The sequence below is a fragment of the Rousettus aegyptiacus genome, unplaced genomic scaffold (assembly GCF_014176215.1).
Source record: "Rousettus aegyptiacus isolate mRouAeg1 unplaced genomic scaffold, mRouAeg1.p scaffold_m13_p_10, whole genome shotgun sequence".
In the NCBI taxonomy this organism is placed as follows: domain Eukaryota; kingdom Metazoa; phylum Chordata; class Mammalia; order Chiroptera; family Pteropodidae; genus Rousettus; species Rousettus aegyptiacus.
Window position 1 is genome coordinate 25406845 of NW_023416285.1, and position 27523 is coordinate 25434367.

Genomic DNA, 27523 nt, shown 5'->3' on the forward strand with positions numbered 1-27523 from the left:
GAAGCACTTGTTTTCATATAGCAACTACAGATTACCAAAAAAGAAAGGGGTCATGCAATTTACCTACCATGATCAATATCTAATTTCGTTTGGTGTTGCTTAATTATGTGTTAATAATTTGTCATTCAATCTTTTTTTTTTTTTTTTTGCCCAGGGAGAACCTGGAGAACAAGGAGAAAAGGTGAGAATGATTCTGCCTGCATTTATCTTCCCCCTTCCTCTGCACCTAAGAGGTACCAAACTGAACTGTCAAAAAGTGGACAGATAGATAGATATAGGTATAAATGTAATAACAGCTGATTTTTTTTTTCCAAACTTAAGTAGTGGAAGGAGAAAATTACGTAATTCTTATGTATGGACAGAAGTTTGTGTATAAAGGTTTAAAGTTATGGAAGGAAAAGATGCAAATTTAAACATTCTATATCTGACTTTTAAATGGCTTTGAAAAATCCCTGGGCCTGCAAAATTTCTGTTCTCCCTACTGGCTTATGCCACTCTAGTACTTTTCTAAGCATCCACATCTCTCTACTGCTACTTAGGTCACTAAATTAAAGGATTACAGATGTTTACCTGCAGCAAAAATACTGACTGTTGCCTCGCAAAGAATTCCCATAAGAACCAAAAAGAGAAACAAAAGAAGAGAATGCCATGTGTTAAATTTTTCTTACCTGTCCTTCCTTACTACCTTTGGGTACATTCTGATTATTTTTAGACTCTCAGTATATACTTTAATGCTAATTTTCCTGGTTCTCATGCCATTTACTTTAATAATGTTTGAGAAATGTGCTGTCTGCATAGGAAACTACCAAGATACTACATAATGCTTTTTGTAAGTGATCAAATCTTTCTGACAAATCAATATTATCCCCTTATCACTAAAGAAGTATATAAAAAGATCCATGGAACTTCTTGAATATAACTGTAATTTTTGGTATTGTTAAACAGAAAAAAGACATTTATTTAAATGGAAGGAGAGCAAACTAGTGGGGTCAAGTCAGTCAGACCCTTCGTTTTATGACCACTTTGAGGCAGTCTTCCTAATAAGAAAGTTTGCTCCTTGTTTTGTTTTTTAATAAAAGAATTTCCAAGCAATTTTTTAAAAGTATGCTACTAGGCTGCTATCAAAGTTCCTTTTTATAACAGATACCAATACATTTACTTGGCATTCAACCAGTTCGTGGTAATTAACTTGAAATGAATAAATTAGTCGTCAGATGATTCTTTTGTGTAGAAATTAAGGAAGGAGAAGGAGCAGTGCCAGCACTATTCCAGGGTTCATCGGTAAAGCCTCGCAGGCTCCTGGGGCTGCTGTGGGGTGTCCACCACCAGAGACAAATGCCTGAGCAGGTTAGCTTGATGTCTACAGAAACAAGAAAACAGTGGGAAATGAATATCTCTCCCCCTTGCCACTCCTACTTCTCCCAAGGAAACTAGCATCAATAGTTTCTTATTTTAAGGAAATTTTTAAATGCTGTAAAAGTGACCTCTTATGAAGCTAGACAGTAGGGCATCCCAGCTTATGGAATGTAAGAACAATAATGCATTGTTTTTTCTGCTTGCTGTCATTAACAGCTTATGTGTCAGATACCGTCCTAGTTACCTTACACACAATATATTCATTACTTCCTATGACCCCATAAAATATTCTTGCCCTTGTGTTACATATGAGAAATTTGATGCAAAGAGAATTTCATTTGCCCAGTAGGTGCTGGAGTTGGGCTCGGTCTCTCTGGCTCCAAATCTATGATGTTTTCACCAAATGTGCTGTAAGACTTAAACTGAAGAACTTAGAATTTAAAGAAGCAAAAGCGTAGGTAGTAAATGAATGACTTTTTTTTTTTTCCTAATGCATTGCTCTGTGGATAAAAAGGAGATCTCAGTGAGGGAATAGACATAGGAAATTCCAGAAATAACCAAAGAAGCATACACTCCCTAATTTATTTTACTATGATTAAAAAAAAAATTAAGCAGCTTTCTATTAAAATATAAAACATTCATTTCACAAATACAAAACATGTAGGCACAGATAAATCAAATATTCAGGGCACAGGTTTTGAGGGATGGGCCACGTACTTTAAGCTCTGGAGTTCTGAGATGGGCTTAAGACAGGAGTAGGATTTATATGGCGGGAAGGGCACCAGGCGTCAACTGGGACGTGAGGAAAGACACAGAGGTGGTGAGGCACGTGGCGTATCGAAGGAACGGTCAGGAGAAAGTCTTTGTTACAGTGGAGCTTTGAGCAGAGAGAAAGACAGCGTTAAGGAGGCCGTAAGTGCCAGGACAAGCTGTTAGAAATCGGAGAAATTATCGCTTTCTGTTAATTGTGTGGAGTAGTTTAAAACTGTTCAGACTCATTCGTTGTAATAATATGTATTTGGACTGGTGATAACAGGCAGCTGCTCGGGTAAAAGTACACTAGCTGTGTAGACAACTTACAACAGATTTTAATATATAGTGCTTGTGAAAGAAAACTTAAAATAACAGAAAATACTCTTTGTGTAACATCGCCAATATATGTTACATGTATTGCTTTTCTCCTCCTTCTTAGGGAGATGCTGGAGAGAGTGGCCCCAAAGGTGACACAGGCGAAAAGGTACAGTGTTGTGAAATATAGAAGAGTGTGTGTGTGTGTGTGTGTGTGTGTGTCTATATATATATGTGTGTATATATATATATACACACACACACACATATATATATATATATATATAAGCAAGAAAGTTTATTCTGTATATATGAAAATGGGAGAGTTTGAGAGAGGTAAGTGAATGATATAGTAGCTTACTATGTATGACAAGGTCAGAGATAATTCTACAAGTTTAGGAAACGTTTAAATTTTTAATTTATAAAAGGTGATTATTCCACTATTCCATTTTGAAAAATACTATAGTACAGATTGAGAATGGTTAGTCATAAAAACACACCCATTAAATAAAGAGAAAATTATTTTTCTCATTCTTATAAATATCAATATGGCGTGGTGGTAGGAACGAATTAATTTCACCAGGTAGCAATTGTGTTTGTATTTGAGGAGCAGCCTGGAAGTTAGAGTGGACTCTCAGTTTCTCGGAGACCAGCATTTCCCACCTCAGCGCTATTGACGTGTAGGACCAGAGCATTGTCGTGGGTACAGTCACATGCTTAGCATCACTCCTGGTCTTTACCCACCACGTGCTAGTAGCACCCTCAAGCTGTGACCATCAAACCTATCTCAAGACATTGCCAAATGTCCCCTGAGGGACAAAATTACTCCTAGTTGAGAACCACTGCTATAGACCCATTCTATTTACCTGTAAAATTGAAGAGTTATGCTGAAATCAGATATGTCATGAATATGTTTAATATTAATGAGACTGATGATATACATCAATTACTCTCAAAGTCAAAATTTCAAACCCCAGATATATAAATCTGGATGTTATATTTAACTTTCTTATTTTGCTTAGAAGCAGAAGTTAACAAAATTTCCTTATAAATGGCCAAAAAATAAATATTTTAGGCTTTGCGGGCCATATGGTCTCTGTCACAACTATTAAACTCTGTCATAGTGTAACAGCACCCATAGACAATATGTACACAAATGAGGGTGGCTATACCCTATAAAACTGTATTTTGGGGGACTGAAATTTTAATTTCATATAATTTTCATGTGTTGTGAAATGTTATTGTTCTTTTCATATATTTTTTTAACCATTAAAAGTATAAAAACCATTCTTAGTTCATGGGCCACATAGATACAGGTGGGTAGCTGATCTGACCCATGGACCATAGTTGCCAACCTCTGCTTAAAGAAAGAAAATCTTCTAACCAGAGAACAGTTTCTTCAACTTAAAAAATTTTATGCCAAGTTTGAACTATGCCCATGTGAACTTATGTAGAGAATTTTATGCTTTAGTAGATGTATTTTTAAAGCGTCATTTTTGGAATGTAGGCCAATAATTGTTTCTTTAATCACACATTTTTAAAATTTAATTTTCCAATAATAAAGCAACTTTTTTTCCTTTGAAAAGACCAAGTTCTTCTCTAAGGAATACAGTTCTTATTTTTTATATTAATGCAAATCATTTACCATGCTGAGTCACACATAGTAAACTCTCAATAAACGTTAGGTTTCTTACCACATGGAAATTGAAATCAACTAGATTGGCTGTTTTTCTTTTTTATCAAAAGATTTTATTAGTCAGCTTAAATTAAGTACTAGAAATGCTTCAGTTAAACCGGAAATCATTTCTATAAACTTTCAATGGGTCTAAACAGGGAATTGTAAATAGGAATCTGTAACATATAATATGTAATCTGACCTGTAGCATTTATCCCCGAGAATGCTGTAATTGGAATATAATTTTTGATGTGTTTTTTAAAATATTTCCTGCTTCTGTCACATAATTTATTTCCAGCATGTTGGAAACACTCTTCTCATGGCCTTTGGTTTTCAGTATGTGAAATTCATTCATCGTTTACCAAGTTCGAGATGTAAAATCAAAAAATGTTTCTTTTCTGCCATTGATGTAGTAAATTACGTCATTGACTGATTCACTTTAATAAGATTTTTTTTCTTTTGATCCAACTCAGTGCCTTTGGATGGTAAAGCAATCTAAGCCTTTCCAGACTGGTCATCTGGAAACACTGGAACTGTAAAAACCACTAGGCTGGATTTCTCTGTGGCCAAAAAGTAGCATGCACTCTAGGTTTAAGAATGGCCTGCCAGAGACTGATATCAATCAATCATGTGTAGAGTTACTGTGGAAGGGTTATGTTCTGCTCTGCAGAGTACCGATTCCACCAACGAATGTAGAAATGGATTTCTTATCTATTTCACCTCCCACTTGAAAGTAGGTGTTCGTGGAGCACACTGAATGGTTTGATCATGCCACTGTTGTAATCGCAATTTTTTCTGTTGATTCAGAAGTTCCACCTTGACTTTCTTGGTATTACCTTCATTTCCTCTGCTCCCTCATCTCCATTCCTATAAATATACTGCCATATTAATTTATGCCTACATAGCATCTTTGAATTGCATCCTCTGAGCCTTTACAGAAGGCACACCTATATTTGGAACCACCAATCAAACTGTCTTCTTTTCTTAAAATCACATGGTGAAGAGCTATCTCAGTGGGCGCTCCCACCCCAGTCAATGCAGGGCCCTCTCTAACTTAGCACGTGTGATTCCTTTAGCTTAGGGCACTCTTGTTCTCTGTCCACCTCCACCTCCACCTTTTAATTCTATTCTTCAGTCCACTGAAACCTAAATTTATATCATTTCCTTGGGGCAGCCTCTGAATTGGTTAGGTTACCTATGATATGCTTCCATAGCCGTCTGTACTATCTCTTTCATAACCCATATCACAATTTATCATAATTCTTTGTTTAATTGGGCATTCAGCTCACTGGAAAAGAAAAAAAAAATGAACAAATAAAAAAGCTATATGATACCAACTGTTCTATTTCCAGCACCAATCTAAGTTCCTGGCATAAACTTGGAAGGTAATAAATAGCAATTGAATGAAAAATCTTAAATTATTTTTACTTTCAACTGCTTTTTATTTTTACTGAATGATAGAACTTTTTCCTGTGCTGTGCATTTGCTTATCGTGTTTTCTGTGTATATACGGTGATACAGAATTTCTCAAACATAAGAAGCTCTTCTTCTCCCATATTTTTTAAATGTAAAGAAAAGGGGAAAAAAGTGTCTTCCGTGCTTTCAATCAGTAATATTTTTGTATACATGTATAAGTAAATGATTATCATGTGCACAGGATGAAGGTGGGAATTATAACTGTGCGGTCTCCTAGCTCCTAGCATCCCTGTATCCAGAGCATGGCTGGCACAGAATCAGTGCTCAGTAAATATTTATTGAACAAATTAATAAATGCTAGAAGTGTGACCACATTCATATTACATGCCACATAGACTTTATTAACACATACATATAATTATATACTGAGTTTTGTGTTTAAAAAGAATTAACAACCAAAAACAGAGCTCTCTATGCTTGAATGATAAGCAATAATGTCAAATTCATTTACCTCAAGTATCTTCTCAAAGTGTTTTTCCCAGTTATGACTTACCCTTTGAAACCTTTAATTTCCAAACCAATTGATTTATGAAGCTAAGAGTGTACTTAAGACTTGGTGGTTTGCTTCTGACTTTAATCTTGTATTCTTTTTCACTGTTAGAGGAATGAGGACTATAAACAGTTTTATTTCCACTACTTGCAGCATTATCCCTTAAAATGTTTAACTTATGAATGTCCTCTAGCAATTGCCTTGCCACTTAAAAGTTATAAAAATTCTTTGAGATTTCAGTTCTAATTTTTTAAAAAGAGAATTAAAATATCACTCATAGTTGTCCATCAAATGAAATTGCTACAATTTCTACAAATAAATCAGCCTTTCAGAAAACTGTCTCTTTTTTTTTTCCTGTCCACTTGCCGTGAGAACTAAATCCAGTCTTCTTCTCATTAGTGCATTATCTAGCCACTTTCCATTAAAACACTGAGAAAAAAAGTTTTTAAACTACGGTTAATACAAGCAACTTCCTTTTATTTACAAGTTTACTACATACAACCTTTATGTCCTGTTGTCAAAATAAAATAAACCAATACTTATTTTTTTATTACAATAAAAAGAACATGGCAATAGAATTTAGGAAATCCAAAATTCACTTAGCCTCTTAGTTGCTTCAATTTCCTCATCTACTAAATGGAAACAGTAATATCTACCCTATCTCTCGGGAGATTTTTTGAGGTATAAATGAGATGAAAGAAGAGACTTAGCCAAATCAAAATTGCTTTTATGAATACAAAGGTCTTATTGTGCAAAATATTGGAAACCTGATTCATTGGCGTTGATGGCTTTCAGACTCAATTTAGTGGAATTGGAAATACGTATTATTATTTAGCCACATTTGTTTTACTTCCCATGTGGAACTCAATTGTATGTTAATGACGGGGGAGGGGAACAGCAGGATCATTACATAGTAATGACTGGGGTCCTCTTCTTTACGTTTCATCGTGTTGTAATTTTTCCTTGTGTAATAGTATTTACGGATGTCAAAGAATCACATATATATCGGATTCCTCAATAAGCTAATTTATTATTTCTTTCCCCTTTCTAAGCTTTTTTTCCTTCCTAAAATTTTTTTCATTTTGATTCTTTACTTCTGACCTGCTTAAAACATTTTTTTTTTTTTTTGAGATTTGTCTATTCACCATACATGTATCAAACATATACTCTGGGGCGAGACGCTGAATGAAAATAGACACTGAATCTTATTGTCTAATGGAGGGACAGACAACAAATAAAGATAAAACATAAACACATAATTACAAAGTGAGCTATGCTCCATAGTATGATGTGTGTGTGAGGGACATGTGTCTAGGTTGGTTGGTGAAGGGTTACCTGAGGCAAAGCCACTTAAGCCAAGACCTTAAGCCCCTTAAAGAGAAAGTGCCAGCCATGGGGAGAGGGGAGAGGAATCAGGGAGGGGAACAAGTACAGAGGCCTGAGGCCTTATCTATTTCTCTTAAAAAGATTGATGAGCAGCTTCCTAAATCCAGAACAAGGAAATAGACCCCTGGAGCTCTTTGAGCACTTGTACAGTTATGACAGCTGAGGAAATCCCAATAGGTGCCTTTCTCCTAGTGGCTGTTTCTCTTTTCTTGGCAGTCTCAAATGACTAAGTTTTCTCCCTTTATTTTCCTTCTAGCATGTTCATGGGAAAGAGGGCTAGAAGAAGCTTGAAAATGTAGGACCTTTGCTGGCCTCGTTTCAGAAATAAGCCGCATTCTCAACTATCCTACACATTCTTTTCCACTAGTCCCTATCTGCTTATTTGTAACACATTTGCTCTCAAAATGTAGTCACCCTCTATGAAATTCAGATGGAATACAGTGCCTTTTAGAAAACCAGATTCTATCTCAAGAATTCCTCTCAGATCTTACATGTGTCCCTGTCACCCACGAGTCATTCATCATCCTGTAACTTTCCCGTGACTGCATTACAATGAAATAAGTGTAAAGCTAAAAAAAACATACCGGTCATAACTGTGACAGTGTTTCATGAGGAAGACAAGCTGACCTTCTACGTGGCTTTTTCCAACTCAACATCATTAACCCTTGACTTCATATGCTGAACCCTGACTTTCTGAAGACTGCATAAAAGTCAGGGAACTCCCACTAAAGGATAGCCAGTGACATTAATAAAATCCAGAAATAGAGAAAACCAAAATTCCCGAATCCAAAATTATAACTTACTGTTTTAGAATACAGTTTTAGCATTATGTCAAGAGAAAGATCCATATTTACATATTTATATTTATTTCAAGGAATATAGTCTTTATGTATTTTGCATTCAAAATAAACTCATGTTTTTAAAAAGTACATTGTTTATCTTGTAAAGAGTTGACATCTTAACAGCTGGCTTATCGATACAAAGCCTTTTGCAGCCTAGTTGGGCCCGTTAGTCATGGGGTTCCCTTGAGTGCCCCTGTCAATAATGGTTGTCTGTGTGATTGTGTTTCCCATTCCCATAATTTATGGAATAATCTCTCATGGGTTTCATTTTAGGGTGACCCTGGATCGTCTGCTGCAGGAATCAAGGTAACTATATAGTCTCGTAAGTGTTTGTACCCCAGGAGTTGCAGTTTTGATTTTTATAAGCCTCTGCTTTTTCTTCCCTTTTAACCAATTTTAATGGTTACAACTCTGTTCCGATTTTCCTGCAATAATCATCTCCCAAACACAACTGGGAATCTGATAAAGGCACATATAAGAGGTCTTGCTTTCTCTTTCCTTTCTGATTGGTTTTTATGAAAATGTGGATCTGTATGTGAGGTTTAGTCACAGGAAAAAAAAAAATTTCTATGTCTAGTGAGACACAGAGTAACAGAATAAAGTAAATGAAATGCCAGTGATCAAAGAGGCTTGGCCGTCCCTATGAGAGAGCCTGGGGGCCTAAGCATTTTGGAAACTTCCTGTAAGACTTGTTCTTTCATCTTTGGTTTTCTTTGGCCAGGGAGAACCTGGAGAATCTGGCCGTCCAGGGCAAAAGGTAATACCTGTATTCCATTGTTTTCTCTGTACTGTCTCATGTTCACCGTCTTATGTCTACTATCCACTGTGTAGTATGAAGACACTTATTGCAAAATGATGTCATTTTTATGCTTTGCATGCCAGGCATCATTATTTTGTGTTTTAAAAGGGTTGATGCTGTAACAAAAGTGAAAACACACTCTGTACATGTAAAAAAATGCTCTATGAACTAAAGTCTGCATATACTGAGTTGTTTGGGACTACCAAAGATCAGTCGGGTTGGAGAGCCAGCAACTTACCTTGCATGTTTAAAGATGCTCTGCATGTTTCTCCCTTTCATGAGAAGAAATGAATATTTACTAAGTGATCTCACTAGAAAATAATGGACAGTTCCTTAAAAATTAAATTCCTTTTCCTTTCATTGCAAATACTTCCCTACTGAGAATTTTTATGTGACTAGTATCTACCTGTGAATGTTGTGTTATACAAAGAGTCTTGTTCATAAACTAAAATTTAGAGACACTCTCCAACTCACTTTAACCAATCTATAGATACGTACATTAATTTATATTATCATTTGTGCTTCACTTTGGTGATAAATTAGAGGACATGCAGTGAATATGTTTAGATTCATGTGCTCATTTGAGTCTGAGGCAGGAAACAACTGTTAGCAGTTTATCGTCTGAACATCTGGATATCAATGCCCAGTGCAGTCAGATTTGAGATAACAGATGTATTGTAGCTAACAAGTAAATGTGAACTCCATATTAGGTGAAATCTCTGAAGATCATGACTCTGCCTTTGTCTAGCAGTAGCCGATGTTGTAGGGGAAAAAAAAAAAAAACATGAAAAGAAACAGAATTTACCTCATTAGTATAAAGGGAAAGAGAGGATAGATTGCCTCATAGTAGTTTGGAACCTTAAAACATAATAAAATACTCTTTCCACATTCTTGAAGTCATTGAGTCACTGCTTTGTTTTAAACACTTAGGATTAAAGTTTTGAGAAGATCTTTCACATTCTTTTAACATTTCTCTAATTTAAAATTAGATTTTTTTCTTAAAACTAAGAATCTAAGAATAATGATTCATTAGACCCAGTTTCAAGTAAAGCTGAGACTTGACCTAATTTTAAGTCCCTTAGTCTTTAAATAGTAAAGGCTAAATTTAAACTGCTCTTCAATTCTGTGCTAAAAGAAAGGTCTGCATGACTGTTATGTCTTTTTAAAAACAAAACAAAACAAATTTGCTATAATCTCATATAGGTTCTACTGATTTCAGAGTGGAAGATCCAAATTGATTTTAATTGCTTTATAAAACATTTCCTTATTGTGAATATTTAGAAAAACACCTTAGATTCATTTCTGGAAGTTTATAGGTTTACATATGGAAACATCGAATTTCTTTTGTATTTCATTAAACACCTGTTTTAAATTATACCAAAAGCAGCTTACGACCAATCTGAATGAACATGTGCCCTGAAATGAGCAGCATCGTTTTTATTAATAGGCTAGATTCTACTCTTTGACACAATCTCACTTTCTCACAATATTTATGACTTCCTTTGTCTAATATCTGGATTTGGCAATACTTACCCCAACATTGATTTAAAAGTAGAGTGTTTCCATGCTTGCTGCTTACTTAGATTAGAAGTGAGTACAGAGTCAGTTCAAGAGATCTATGGCATTTTTCTCACCATTGCAAAACTGTGTTGTGGGTTCACTGGCACTTAAGTTCCTGAGTTAGGGGCAGCCCCAGAAAAGTAGAAGATATTACGACAGATGAAAAGCCCATTGATTAGCTTTCCACAATCTGGTATTTTGCAGTAAAATTTGTTCTTTAGTGTAATGTTCATAATACGAGATGATTTTATTGTAGTTTTTTAAAATACAGACTTAACAATAGAGTGTGTGATTGATACATGAGAGTGTGTATGTATATTTCTGTAAAGTGAGTGGGTAAACTTATGGAATAGGTATTGTGTTTCACCATATAATTCTTTCTTTTCGAACTCTCCACATCTTTTTAATACATATGTATTTTTTAATTTTAAAGGGGTAAAAATACTTGATCTTTCATTGGAAGGGACCCTCGCAGTTGAACTGCATCTAGAAGTACAGAGACATAGAAGGAAAGTAGAGTTCAGACTTTGACAACAGATAAGTAAAGAGTGAAAGGGAAAGAAAAGAGAAGGATAGTGTATCTATGTGAGGTTTACTTAGACAAGTAGTTTTCAAATGGAATAACAAAACAATTTGTAATTATGACCCAGATCTGATCCTGGGCTATGTATGTCCAAGAACTCAACTCAGAGAATCTCCCTAGCAAAAGAATAGGCAAGAATGGAAAAATTAACTGAATAACTCTTCATTGGAAGATAATCCTTCATGGTATAAAGATAGAAAGTTTATATAGGAAGAAATGTCTTCCTAAAAAAAAAATGTTGAGTTGTTCTACAAAGGATAACATTGAATGTTTTACAGTCTTTCATTATGTCAGGTTTTAAGTAAACATAAATTTGGAAAGGTCAAATTTATAAAAATACAAGACTATGAAATATTAATTCCTGAAACATTTGTTCATTAGTAGGTACATTTGTAAACTCTATACATACACGTACAATATAGGGAATAGCTAAATGCTCAAGGTTTCTGTAAAAAATCAATCTACATTATAAAATATTCTGTAATGTCTTATACATCTTTTTCATCATTAGAAAACATGGGTGTGTGTCTATGTATGCATGTGTATATAAGTTTTCAATTAGTCCTATGATTCTCTTCATTCGGTGGGAGGGAGAGTATGATGAGAACTGCTGAGAAATAGTGTTACAACCTATACATTTCAAATAATTTTTCAAATAGGATGTCTTGCTTTTCTAAAGCAATATAAAACTATAGATTTATCACCAGTATGTTTACTTGTATTGGTTGGTTGAATACTCTATTGCATTTTAGTGTTTGCCAGGGCCTTACATTTTTTTTAAAGCAAAACAATTTTCAGTAACATATGAATACAAGCCCTTTTTATTAAATCTTCCTAAATTTATTGATTGAAAGGTGAAAAGGAAAGAAAAAAAGAAAATCAAATGTATATTGTGTCTGCATAAAATTTAATCTATTGGGACAAGTATTCTTTGAATGGAAGATTAAATCCTCAATAATTATCCTTTCTTCTCTGGCTTAATCTCATCTTGGTGTTATTGCTCACAATGCAAACTTTTGTTTATAGTTTAAGACAGAGTAGCTTTTCTTTTGCATTCCTGAAGCACCTTTGACCTAAACCATCAGGAAAGTCATTGTCCTTTCTATGTCTAACTATACAGCTTAAAAAAAAAGTCTATGAGGTCATTTTGTGATAATACCAGAGCAAGTTATGAATCTTCGAAATATGAAAGTAATAATATTAAAAATGAAATGTCTGGTCGTTCTTAGTAGTTTTTTTTTTTTGGAATGAGGTTTGTTAAAGCATTTAGATTAAAAGAAGTGCAGAGCATTTAGGTTAAAAGAAGTACCTCCTTCTACTAGTTTTGTGGTTAGTTTGATGCTTCTATCTCTTTTAGTATAGTTGTCATCCCACTGACTGACCGTCATGGAAATGTATGACCCTTTTACCTTCAAATGTTATTTCCACGAATAGTCACCTCAGTCCAACACAGGATGGACTTTTCATTTTCTCTGGCAATTCCATTATTCTTCTTTAGTGGAATTCAGGAGATTTTCTAAGCAATGTAACCTCTTGTCACTATACTTTGTACTTAAAATAATGTAGATCATTCTGTGAAAATGAGAAGGTTTATCATGACTCCAGTGTGCTCACCCAAAATGTACCATTTAATCTCAAACCTGTATTCAGGAACAGCTGCATGGCACCATGAGCCCTAAATTGCTAAGCAGGGTTACCCAGACTCAACAATTGTCAGAAATATGGGCTGGAGTTAAGTATAATATTAACCATGCGTTTATCTTTTCATCATTCAGGAATGGAAAAGAAATCTTACTATAGTTTTAAGTGAGCAAGACTTTTAATGTATATTGTTTTGATGTATCCATCTGTTCATACAGCCAACTCTTGATTATCTGAGGTAAGAGAGCACTGAACTAGAAGGCATTATTCAGATACACACATAATTCTCATTTTTGCAAAGAGCTTTAGCCTTCCCAACAAATCATTTACCAGGAAGAAGTAAAACAGGGGAGTTCCTTCTCCTTTTACTTCTCTTTCTTGCCTTTCGGTAGAGATGCCAGTGAACAGTGAACTAGCAGGAAAAGGGGAAAATCCTGAAAAATCTGCAAAATGGTCAACCAATCCCTGAATCAAGAGTTGACTGAACTGCGTAATCTCACCAAACTTCTTGAGACGAGACAGTGTACATATGGATGACAAGTATTCAGTTAGGAACATTTGCCACGCTTTTCTCTGGAGACTGTGACTAAGTGAATATTGTTCTATAATGCTGTGTGATTTTCCTATGTAGGGTGAACCAGGGCTTCCTGGGCTTCCTGGACTTCCGGGGATAAAGGTAAATACTGCACGGACAGTCTTGGCTTCATAGAACTATAATTGTGAGAGTCACAAAAGTTGGAGGAAAATAGGGGAAAAAATGAAAACTGAAAGTATAGTAATATTCTTTAAATACCAGCCATTTTTAATTAAAAATTAAGCACAGGTATTCTAAAGTTTTCCATTGCTAGCTGGACTGTATATTCTGCTATTTAACCTACTGTGCCCCCTTATTTAAATCAACGTAAAAGCCACTTCATTTGAAGCGATAGAAATTCTTCAAAGTCTAGAATGTCTACTTCACATTTAAGTTTTATTCTTAAGACTATATCAGATTTTGACCAGAATTAGAGTCTTAACAGCCCCATAAATCTAACATTGAGGCAGCTGTTTTCATGATTCACCCATTATAATAATCCCTCTAAAATGTTTTCTCTTCCACTTCCTGTCAGTAATTCTCACTGAGAAGTACCAATCATTTTATTAAACTACTTTGACCCATAAACTATTCCCATAAACTTTTTATGTAAATCTTGAAATGATTGCTTAAAGCTTAGTTTGAAACATTGCTTTACATGTTTTTAAAACATCTACGAATGTTAAGAAATATTTTTTAATTGTTTAAAATTTTTCACATGGCAGGTAAAAAGGCTTAAAAGTTCTGCCTTAAGATGTGGTTACTCCTTTAAAATCAGCTTCTTATTTTAAAGTTCTTTCTTAGATTCTAAAATTGTTTGATAGGGTAATATCATGCAAGTAGACTCTTCCTTACATTGTTCTCAACTTACAGAGTTTTGAATTAATTTTTACTAATCATTAGACTATTTCAAAATTAATATTTCTAGTTTCAGTATAAGGGTTGTATACACTGTTTCATGAAGGTTGTATTTGAAGTGTTACATGAAATTATGTGATTTTGGAGTAAATGTGTTAAATTATTGAGTTTTCAGATACCATTTGGTATCATATATAATATTTTATGAGTATATTTGGTTTAATTAACAGATATGAAAGCCACGAGGTTGGCCCTCAGAAATTTTGGTTCTGCTTGTTTGATGGTTCCAGATTAGTGTTGTAAAAGTTCAGATATGTGTTTTTAATATATTTTTAGTCTTTGGCTTCCTCAGTGATGAAATACACTCTATGTATTTCAAAGTTATTTCCTTATCATTTGATATTTAGCAAAAATAACTTAAAAATTAATGTGTGATTTCAGATTATAGAATAAATTTATGGCAGTTCCTTAGTAATTCCCACACATTTAAAAAAAAAGGGAGGTTTTCAAAAATAATTGTAAAATCATAGATTTTTAAAACAAGTCATATTCACCATTAATTATATAGAACCTAGTAGGGTTATAAATAAGGGGAAGACATTTGAAAGTAAGGGCGTTTTGGAAAGACTCGGCGGGGTTGCCGGCAGCACCAAGTCACATGGTGGGAACCTCAGTGCTGTGTTGAAATGGTTAATTGTCCCTTCTGAGCATGACAGAGCAGGTCAACAAGCCGAAGTCATTTTTTTTCCCCCTTCTCAAACAAACAAAAAACAATTCCAATTACTACTGTTTGTTATCATTACTTTTTAGTTATTTTATGTCCTCCACCATGAAAAATATTCCAGGTCATGTCTCTAGTCATCTGTGGACTAATCTGGATGTTTTGAACTTTTCAAATTGGGAAAGATGTTGGTGATTTGCCACCTCCAGTAATTGTTTTTATTCCTAGGGTCATAGGCGGTTGCCAGGCAAATGTCGAGATCATATAGCTGATATTTTTCTTTATTTTTCTAACATCAGCTAGTGATTACAGTAACGAGAAGCTATCAGTTGACAAAAACTTTTTTATCATTCACTAGAGATACTTTCTTGTGTAATTACCAAGTACCGTTGTGTAACTATCTAGTATTTGATTTCAATCACTGATTCTATTTTTGGATGAATAACCTTTGTCTTCTTGCTGTTGTTCAGAATGTGAGTGATATGCTTTTCTTATAATGTAGGTGCTTAGTATAAATAAGTAATTTTGTAAAGGAGACAATTTAAGAACACATCGTAGTCATTAGTATTCCTTGAATATTTATAAATGTAGAGTTAAAAATTTATAATTTTATGTAATAGCATCATTTACTTGGGGTTTTCTTTAATATACCTCATTCTATTAGGTAGCTAACGACAGGAGAGTTAACTCTGATTTCATAGTTTGAAAGAGTAATAATATTTAAAAGATGAAACCAGTATGTATGGATTTAGAAAGTGTGGTAACAAGAACATTAGTCATAACCTCCCTGAACTTGTGTGTTTGTTTATGCTTTGGAAATACTTCCTGTTGCTATTCATCTCTTTCTTATCTGCTGGTGCTACAGAGAGCTTGCAAATGCCATCCGTTATTTCCAAGACATTGAGGAAACCAGCCATGACATACCAGGAAGCTTTGATTTGCCACCTGTTGCTCTCGGGGAATGGTTGGAAACTTAATGAGCATCCAAATGCCTTCCACACAGCTCTCAGGAAATGAGCAAAGTGCCTAAATACAGACAGCAGACTCATCTATCTATCACCTCAAGGTCCCACTCAGAGAAAAGCGCTAATACCTTAGGCATACGTAATAAAAGTCACTAAGAACAGCATAACTTAATTTCAAATTACTCTTAAACTTCCTGCACAAGTATTGGAACGTCCTCTCACCATGTGGAAGACATTTGGAATTCCTATTTCATGCATTCATGGTTCATATAGTGTCAAGATGTTCAACTGTGAAAATTAAATTATGCACAATGTACCATGCAGACATTGATCTTTGGAATAAGATTCGAGCTTAGAAAATTATTTTTATAAACAAGTCTTCAAATATATTTTTCATGGGCAAAACACTGTAACTAGCTTTTCTGATATCATATAAAAGGGTAAAATTCAAAACTCCTATTTTTTAAAAAATTTTTTCACCACGTTGAAAAATTTACATTACTTAGCCCTTTTGTGATTATATGACCCTAGCAATTAAGGAATAGGGAGGAGTGATCAACAGTCCTGACCGTAGGATCAAATCGCCATTGTGTAGATCCCGGTCCTACGCCTCAGCCATTTTATGAATCTATATCATGACATTAGGCAGGTTACGTAACCTCTTTCTGCTCTAGTTTTCTTATAAAATGGGAATCATCGTCGTACATAACTTAGTTGTTTTGAGGATTAAATGAATTAATATGTGTGTCGTTCCTAAAATATTGCCAAGCATGTAGTCAATGCTTGTATAAATTTTAGCTATTATTACTTCTTCCTCTCAGAGCAGCTCAGAATATTGGAAATATTGGTTACATACCCGTTTTATATAATCTTTCCTCGTGTGAGTAATTTTAACCTAAGAACACAAAGCCATTTATACTCTACAGGTTAATAGTTGTAAATTCTGCAAACTCCTTTTCAATGACAGGTGAATACTACCTGGAAGAGCAGTAATATACCCTACTTTCTCTTGAACCATGACACCACAATTGTCCCCTTTTCCTATAACCCAAACGTATTCCAGGAACAAAGGATGAAGGAACACAATGTTCTGTGCATAAGACGTGGTACTGTCTAAGTTCTCCTTCCCAGACGCTGTTCACACAAAAAGCAAAAGAAAAACTTGACGTTTACCGAGGCAATTCTCTAGGCCCCAGCCATAGTATTGCCTAGCCCAAGACATTTTTTATAAGTATTGATTTTCAGTCCTTGCTTTTCTCCTTTCAACATAGACCTCAAGTTTATCTTATATTCAGAAAGTAAATTGGAACAAAAATTATACAGTAAAATGAATACAGTAGGGAGACATAATATGGTAAAAATTACATCAAATCAGAAAAAAAATCATTTAAGCAGCAAAGAAACTTTTATAGTATTTCCCCCTCAAAGGTTTATATTTTTGCTCTGGCTTCCCCATTAGTGAAAATTTAACATTGAGACCAAGAACTTGAGGATTGGGAGGGTATGAGACAGTAACTAACTCTTTATACCTCATTCTATGAAATCATCTTTGACACTAAATCCTATAAAGTAACTTTTACAGGTGGCAGGCACATTTACTTTGGCATCCTTAGGATTAAGCATAGTGTTCAGTAAGCTAACAGAAACTTATCTCCTAAATCTGCTGGAAATGAGGTTTCTTCCTCAGGAACATCAAATCATATTTTAAAAATAGCAGTTTTTGGAAATAGCATAGGGTGTAAAATAAATTCCTGAAAGAAAAAAGAAAAGGAAGAAATACTGGTTAAAAGAATAAAGTTGCGTTATTGTTACTTATAATTATTTCCTGCTTGCATAAAGTGAGTCTGATCAGTTGAATAATTTGAGTCCAATTAGGAAACCCATACAACCAGAACTCAGAGAATTTTAGCAGCCAGAATGAAACCTCCAATAAATACGCCAAATGTGCTTCCATGATGTAATTCTGTTAAGGAAAAAAAAAAATCAAAAAGGTATGTTTTCTGGGTTTTAAATAAACCTGCTATGGTAGTTCATTTTCATCATAGCCACCAAGATGTTTTAATTTATACTTTAATTTGATCCGTAAGGGAAATAAGTGTTTTTTTGGGACAGACTCACTTTCTCATTCTTTTTTTTTTTCCCCCTCAATAATTTTACAAATCAATCATTACCAAAACTGGCTGCCTGGAGGTTCTTATTACAACAAATGTTCTTGCTGTAATCCTCAAAAGCAGGTATCATGCTGACTTGAATTCTAATTAGCCTTTAAGCAAGAAGAATATTGTATGGCTAATGCATTCAGTGTCAAGACACATTAATCACAATTATTGGTGATGCTTTTAACACCCAGGGAAATCACATATTTTTAAGCCTTGTTGTAGTGTTTTGGGGGGCAATAAAAATTGAATCTGCTTGGGAATAATAAATACAATGGAAAACATAACTTGACTTAAGCTGGTATAGGAGAGGGTTTTTTTGGCAGGTTAAAAAATTATATCTTCTACTTCTTTAATTGATAATGACTTATAAAAATAAAACAAATGGTAATAAATGAAAACCCAGAGATTTTTCTGTGGGCAAAAACTAATCAGTTAGGACTTTCTGGCTATCCTTCCATTTAACAGATGGTAAGTTCTGGACGTTCATGGGGAAACACCTGGTGAGCCATTTCTGTATGAATGAAGCTGTCTCTCTCTCTCTCTTTTTTTTTTACCTTGACTAATAATCCCATCTCCTTCATCAACTCTTCTCATCTATATGAGACATACTTGATGTAAATTTGACAAAAGAATGTTAGGTGAACTGCCCTGACAGCTATTTAAAAGATAATTTAAGACCATTTGAAACACTTTCTTGCTATGTATTAAAGGTGGGTTTGAGGAAAAATCAGTCCAGATTTTATTATGGAATTCTAAAACTTAATGAAGCCTTCGATGGTCATTGTTAGATTTCAGAAAGGTCATGTTCATAAGACATTTCCTAGCTTTCTCAGGTCTTTTTGTAATATAGAAGTCCAGATTTTGTTGCCCTCTTGGTTTATAAAGATAGTAGTTGTTTGCATTGTTTTTGTTTTGTTTTGTTTTGAATTTTTTTTTACCAGAATACACAGACTTTAAACTATCTCAATAGCTGTTTAAATTTTTTTAAAAGTAATAGCAAATGAGTTGCAAAAGTGGCTTCAGTCAAAATCTTATTTTTGTGTTATCTTGATTTTATCTCATAGAGTGAATAGATCCCACCTTCTTAAAGCTAAATCTCCTTGACGTTTACTCCATTTCTCTGTGTACATATTGCCAATTTATGGAAGAAAGTGAGGGTGGGGGCGGGTGGGGAGGAGGGGAGAGAGAAACAGAGAGCACTGTAATACTGACACTCTTATCAACAAGGGAAATTTTTGTTAGGTGAAAAATAACAGGATAAAATTTCAAATATAGTACATATTATTTACTGTGATGTGTTTTCATTGTAGCTTCATACTACAAGATTAAAGTCGTGGCTGCCCAAATGGTTAGCTATAATTGGAAAGGTAAACGTGGGACCATTAGGTCCTCCAGCAGTGGTCATGTGGATGGAGATCCACCTTTGACTCCAGCTATAGCTATTCTCCATAGACTTGGTTCTGCATCTTTCTGTGCCCTGGCTGTTTCATACTGTCATTCAAATTAGCAACCTATGTGAGATTTTTTAGATAGGTCCACTTGCTTTGCTGCTCCTGCCGCTGCTGCTGCTTCTAGCAGTTTACTCCTGGGCCTGCATTGTGTTTCATTCCGAATTCATAGCATTTCTGCTGCCCAACCTGAATCTCAGTTTAGTTGTCAAAACTACAGCTACTCTTATTATTTATCTTTTCTACCAGTTCGACACAACGAAATGTGTTTCAGTTTTAAGTATTCAGTATTCAGTATTTTAGTTTTGAAACTCAGGTAATGAACTCATTGGTGGTGAGCTAATTAATTAATGTTAAAAATAAACAAAGGACAAAACTCATGAAACAACTCAGGAAGAAATCAGATGCAAAATCCAGGACAAGACCAGAAAATTAAACAAAATTTTTCTTCATTTTGGAATTTGATGCTGCATTAGTGCGATATTACAGTAACACTAACAGAGCTGATATTTCTACATCTTTGACAACCATTTAGTCACTGGTTAGCATGTAGCTTGGCAGCAGAATACAGTGACAGCTACTGATTGTGTTTTAGCAATTAACATTTTGGATTGTATTAAGGGTTCTGAAAAATAGTGTTGTATATATTTTATCTCTAGGCTTTGGTTAAATCACGGATCTGTGTTTTAAGAGTTAGATATGGTATTGTTTATATTTTTCTATGTTTGTCCAAAGGGTAGATCTAGTTGGACGTTTCCAGGACCAGTGAAAACAAAACAACAACAATAACAGATTAAACCTGGATTCAATCGTTATGGCCATGGTAGAGGAGTAGAAAATTTTGAGTTGCTGGCTCTTCTCCATTCTTTCTTGCCCTTCGTGTCACACTCCCTCCATCTTCCTCCTAACTGTCCACCCCTGCATTCCTCCACTATTTTTATTCTTCTCTTCCTTCTTTTTACTTTTCTCTCTCCCTGTAATTAGGCACTAACTCTGCAAGCAATGGCCTTTCAAGGCCTGTCAGTTGTTGGCCTTCACTCTTTTAATTCCCATCCACACACAATCAGCAGCACCAATATGAATAGAATCCCAATTGACTTTGTGATCTTGTACTTAGTGATAACAAAAGTAAAAACTTAAAATACTACCTCACTTGATATGGTGAGTGAATAAATAGAGAAATGGAGGAAAATTTAGAATATATGGATGAAACAAAAGAAAATATATATATATAACTTGAGAGAAAAACAATGTGTCTCTGAAGTAATCAGTATTCTTCTTAACTTAGTCTTATGCTATTCACTTGTACCTTGGTGTTCATAACAAAGGTTTTGCCTTTCCCCCATTGTTCTTAGATATTTTTTCGTTGTTATTAAAAAAAATAGCACATCATAAACTAAAAAGATAAATATTGTTTTAGAAAATGTCATATTTTATTCTTTTCCCTTTATTTTGCTGTCTGTTTACCTGTGTAAATCCACATTTCCCTGATTATGATGGCCACCACCTGCCCTTTTCAGAGGATCTCTGCCTTATGTTTCCCATGTTATTCCTAAAATGGCTCATTGAAATTATAATTTGGATTTTCTAATTTAGATAATTGCCTCGTTAAAAAGATAAAGAAAAAAAGCCTCTAGATTTAGTTATTTCTTCGTTAAAAGCAATGTAAGAGCTTAATTTAATTATGATGCCAGTTTCCTCTACTGCATCTCACTCCCACCTGTCTACTCAGACAAATACGTGTGAATAATTTCCAATTTAGCAATCTCCCATTTCCTATTGATTAAATGAGATTAGAGAAGTGAAAACAGCTCTGAGAATTATTTTGTAGTCCAGTATAGTTACTTCTCCTGTTTATTGCCCTGAAAGCTACGTAATCTCAATGTGTGTAGTCTGCTTTACTCCAAACATGAGTTCCCCCAAGTGTTTTGTGTTTGAATCATATTTCAACTGCTTTCCCCTACCTTCACCTGATCCAGTCTCCTTCCTCTAGTCCGGTTAACTGGAATTCTGGCCACAGTAGAATAACTTCATGCTTTTTTTTTTTTTTATCACATGAAATTATTTAAAAACCATAGGTTGTCATGGCCTTTCTACTAGACCTCTTAGGAGATTTTAGAACCTTTAAACTCTACATCAGTCTTTGTCAAAGAGGCAGGATTGTTTTTCAAGGTTACATGTATTTAGGCAAACTCAGTAAGTATGACCATTTTCTCCTCTCCCTTCCTTACAGGATGAAAATGCATTCACAGTAAACCTGTCACTTCTCTACCTTACACCCTTTTGATTTTGCAATACTAAATGCTCTAGCAGATGACTGTTGTGTCATAAAATGATGATATATTCACTTGGGAAAAGATAGGGTTACTTCCTAAAAGAAGTTGAAGAGGTATTGAGTATAGTGCCATCCAGGTTGTAAAGAAACAAGAAGTCACCTTGTATGTCACCAATTATTTGGGAAGATATAATACTTCTAATACTGTGACTACTAATGATAGCTAATAATTTTGAGCCAATATATAAGGACAATAATAATAACAAACATTTATTGTTCACTTACTTTATTCTAAAGGCAGCACTAAATGCTTTGCTTGCATTATTTTATAATAAAAAGTCTTAACCAAGCCACTCTTAACAATGCAGAATCTTGAATAATTTGGCACGTCAAGATTCCAGATTGCAAAGCCTATCTTTAATTCAACTCCGTATCAATAGTTCTCAAACACTTTGGTCTCAAAACCCTCTACACACTTAAAAATTAAGAAAGTAAGTTTTTATGTAGGTCATATCTATTGATATTTCTGTATTAGAAATTAAAATTTGGACATTTTAAAAACCCATTTTGTGTTAATTAAATAACATGTTTTAATTAAATAACATGTTTTAATAACATGAAACATAACTGAATCTTCAAAAAAAAGCAAGAAGTGACATTGTTCTTTTTTTTTAGTTTTGCAAATCTCTTTAATGTCTGGCTTAATAGAAAGCATTTGGAGTCTCTTATCTGCTTCTACATTTTATCCATTGCAATTTGTTGTTTTGGTTGAAGCATATGAAGAAAAGCCAGCCTTATATAGATATGTGATTGGACAAAGAAAGATTATTTTAATAAAGTCTTTCCATATAATTGTGGATGTTCTTCTTTGATACCAACCCACACTCTACAAGGGGTATTTTCTTAAATGTTAGATGACATGTGGAATCTGAAACCATATCAATGAACTTTCCCTACTCTGTACACTAAAAAGGGTACGCTAGTAATGAGAACCTCTGGTTTAAGCTTCGGAAAGTAAGAAAGAGCACAATCAGGACCCTGAGTAGACATATTTATGCCTTATTTACTTCAACAGCTGTCTTTCAGGCCTGAGACAAAAAAGAGACCAATGATCATTTGCTCCCCATCCTGCCAAGGTATGGAGAGGATGGAGCTAATGTCAAAAAAGTGATTGAGAGTTCTGGAATTAAACGTGCAACTGTGATCCTAAAGTAGAGTATGCTATTTTTCCCCTTGAATAAATTAAAATAAATAAATGTATGGATAGGGAAGGTGCTTTCTTAGAGTGGCATAAGGTATAACTAATCATACCCAATGCTTTTAGAATTAGCCAATATTAACAGTGCTAACTAAGTTCATTGTGACTGTCAAAGTCATTGCTAATTTTATGCCTTAAAATTGAACTTATTTCCCTGGACATCTTGTTGAACTTTCTATATATTTACTGAGGAGAATTTAGTATATATTATATTTTTTAAAAAGAATGGAAAATATTTTTGGCCGCCGAAATCACAAAGCCTTATTTATTTATCTGTGAAGTATAAAACTGCATGTTTTATCTTTTTATAAACTAAGCACTAACATGAGTAGGAAATACATTTCTGTAACATTTGCTCTTTTTTTCTTCTGTTTTATTAGTATGCTTTAATGGTGTTTCTATTTGCTTTACTAAACAGTGAGATCATTTTATTTCTACTTGAAGACATGCAAGAGTCTTATCTGTGTAAATTTTCAACCTATTAACTCGCATTATATTTCCATGAAAGTAAGTTGTTAATGTGATAGACATTGACTGGCATAACTTTTTTCTTGAGGGTGGAGAAGGAATATTGATATATTTATATATAATTTTATTGGGAGAAATATTTTACTTGTAAATAAATGTATTTATGTTTTTTTTGTTTAAAAGGAGTTAAATTCTTTTACAAGAAGTACAATAGTCATCATTAATTTCTCTGAACATAATTGATTTTCATTTTAGACTATTAAGAGATCCACCCAAAATTATTTGTTCAGATTCTTTTTTCCAATATGTGTAAGGGCAGGGGAATAGGTAGAATAGAATTACAGAAATAGAAATTTTATAAACGATAAACGTAAAGCATTAGTTCCCATCTACCTTTTTTTTTTCTTAAACCAGTACCATGAACATCAGAGCTAGAGATAAATTTATTTGAGTTATATTTCAGTATGACATTTTGTGGTGATCATGACAGTTTATTTCCCACCCAATACCCAAGTTTCTGTATAGCATATTTTAAAAACTCACTTGTTTCAAAAGTATTTAATGATGTTTTAACACTTCTGGTAAAACATCCTCTCAGTATCTTCCTGCTCAATTCCAAGGATCAAAAAACAACTATTGAAATATCACTACCTAGAAAAAAAAAATCAGACATATAAATATTAGCAACTGCTCTAGAAATAATCCAATGGGGCTAATAAAAATTTTAAAAAAAAAAGGAAATATGGGAACAGAGCCATCATGTTTTTTGCTTTAAAACTTCATTATAGATTTCAGGAAGTTAGACTCTTACATTTGAGCTCACATTTTAAAAAGAAAACAAAACTCTCTGGATAGTCAAGTAAATGTGAACACCGGTCTCAAGTGTTCCCTGACACCAAATACATGGTGTCTTTCTAAACACCAGTTATCCAACTCTGAATCTCTGATGCCAACTGTGTGTCCAACAGTTCAATCTTATTGTGACACCAGCTACTCAGAGTAAGCATCAGACTCCACAGGTTTAAAAGCTCAGTCCCACAAGACTGCCCTCACTTAAGATGTAAATCATAGGTACTGAGTCCTCTGTATACCTGCACTGTGTCTAACTTGGCTACAAATTCGAGGATACCTCCCACTCAAGTTTGAAAATTTGCTAGAACAACTCATAGAGCTCAGGAAAATGTCATATTTACTATTACAGTTTATTATACAAGATAAAAATGAACAGCCACATAAAAAGGTAGATAGGGTGAAGTCAGAAGTGCCTCAAGCACAGGGCCCTCTGTCTCATGGAATTGGGGTACGCCATCCTGCCAGCGCGTGGATGTGTTCGCTAGCTCGCAAGCTCTCTGATCCGCTTTGGTTAAGGGTTTTTATGGAAGTCCAATTTTAGGCATGATGGATTAAATTCTTGACCATTGGTGAATAAACTCAGTCTTTAGCCCCTCTCCCCTCTAAAAATGGAAAGAATTGGGGAAGGGCTGAACATTCCCACCTTCTTATCACAGCCTCCATCCTGAAGCTATCTAGGGGCCCACCCAGAGTCATTTCATTAGCATAAACTCAGCTACGTTTGAAAGGGGCTTGTTAAGAATAACAAAAGATTCTCCTATTGCTCTTATCACACAGGAAATTCCAAGAGTTGTAGGGGCTCTGTGCAAGGAACCAGGAATAAGACCAGATATATTTTTTTATTATACTGTAACTGGGTTTACTCCAGGTAGTGGAGAACAGTTATGAAAGTATGGCAAGGAGAGAGATTTTTCCTTTCATGCTGAACATTCCTGAATCCCTTCCCTCACCACATCCGCTTTTCAGGTATTTATTGCTGCATACCATATTACCCCCAAAACTGGAGTAACTTAAAATCACAAACTATTATTTCACAACTTAGAGGACCAGGAATTGGTGTGCATCTCAGCTGGGTGCCTCTGGATCAGTGTCTCCCGTAAGCATGCAGTGAAGCCTTTGGGCAGGGCTGTGGTCTCATCTGAAGACCTAACTCTGTGAGCATTTGCTCCCAAGCTTATATGTGTGGTTATTGGCAGACCTTGGATGTCACCATGTAGATCTATCCATAGGACTGCTCACAGCATAACAGCTTGCTTTCTCTATTACTTCTATTATAATCTGTTTGTTAGATATGAGTCATTAAATCCAGCCTATCTTCAAACAGAGAACATTACACAAAGGCACAAATATGAGGAGACGGGATCATCTACCTCTATCGTAGAGGCTACCTACTACAGCCACCCAAACATAATTGGATTTGGTAATGGTAAGAAGCACTGGACAACGATGAGAAAGGAAATTGTAGACATTTATCTGGTTGCTTTGACACTTTTACTTTCTAAATCTCCAAAGCTTTGTTCAAAGTATTTTTATTGACCAAAATCAGATATTCTGGTTATTTTTTTTTAGTCAGTAGCTGGATTTCAGCAAGAAAGCTGTATACAATCAAAGGAGTAAAACCCCAGTAGAAGGAAATCAGTGTAACTTTACTTATTTACTGTCAAGTGAATAACGATCTCATATGCTTATCTTTTTAAAGGGAGAACCAGGTTTCATTGGTCCTCAAGGGGAGCCAGGCTTACCAGGGTTACCAGGAACAAAGGTGAGCGGAGTCTTTTTCTTTTCCTTTCTTTCTGAATTTTTTGGGGTCATGTATTTTCAGTCCATTATGTTGAAAGAAATGTGGGGGTACTTTTATTATTTAGATGACCACATATTTTTGCCTCACAGAGAACCGAAGCAGCCTATACCCTACTACTAATACTTCTAATGGAGCTACCATATTAAGTAGAGTAATAGGCAGTTAATTTTAGAAAGCCTTAATCAAGACGACAGGAAGATAGAATATATTAGTTGTTCCAGTTGTCCCCCGAATTGCTCCTAAATTGATGTGATGCTATTAGCTTCCTGGCCACATGAAAAAGTGGTGGGATTCTAAGGAGGAGAGATAAAACTCATTAATTCTGCTCTTTATCACTGATTTTAGGACATACGTGTAAATCAAACATTATTATTATCCCCTCATCGCTCCCTAGATTTCAGGGAGTACTGATTTCACATAAATTCCTAAGTGCATCATCTCAAAATGATCCATCCTTAATAACTTCTGCAGAAAGATTTTATAATGAAAACCATGTCAAGATCTTCCACTTGGCAACCCTAGAGAGGGCTCTAAAAGCACAATCTATCTACCACCATATAAAAGATTATGTTTTATATGTTTTTCCAGCAGTGGATACACTTAGGCCTGTAGTTCTCTTTTTATTTACCCAGTAAGACATAAAAAAGGTACAGCTCTGAGGATGGAACTTTACTCGTGACAGACTCATGAATCAAAGAAGGGGCAAATTTAGATCAAATTGCATTCTTTCATTTTTAAACCATAGCAATCTTTGCCTCAATGTGTGTTGCATTCACCAGAAATAAGCCAGGATGATTTCCAGGAGCTAGAGAAATGTGCTCGTGCTCTGTTCTGACAGAGGGGTCCCCATTCCTGCTGGTGAAGAGAACATAACTCTAATCCTAGTAAATGGAAACTATGTGTGGCCTAAAAGGGACTGAAACTAGATCGAATTCATGCAAAATTGCTGTTTTTTTCCAAGCAATTTCTATTTCACATAATGAGCCGTGAGGCTTATTAACAAAATGTGAGAAATGCCTGTTTTAGCTTGAACAGATTCACAAAAGAAGCACACTTTCTGGAATATACATACATTCATACATACATACATATATATATGTATGTATGTATATATACATACATACACGCATAGAGAGAGAGATAAACAGAGGGCGTGCAAGAGAGTAACAAGTATTCTGTGTTCATACAAAAGCCGTTGTATTTACTCAGGCTTGCAGCCTCAGAGAAGGACAATAGCCTTGTGGATAGGCACAGGCAAGGGAAACCTG

General features: G+C 34.8%; 1 protein-coding gene across 1 annotated transcript in view; it reads left to right on the plus strand.

Moving 5' to 3' along the window:
• COL25A1 (collagen type XXV alpha 1 chain) overlaps positions 1–27523 on the plus strand; it is a 387771-nt gene that overhangs the window by 321713 nt on the left and 38535 nt on the right. Inside the window, 6 exon segments of the mRNA XM_036227627.1 lie at positions 155–181; positions 2549–2593; positions 8567–8599; positions 9015–9050; positions 13508–13552; positions 26154–26216. Coding sequence (XP_036083520.1) covers positions 155–181; positions 2549–2593; positions 8567–8599; positions 9015–9050; positions 13508–13552; positions 26154–26216 — 249 coding nt within the window.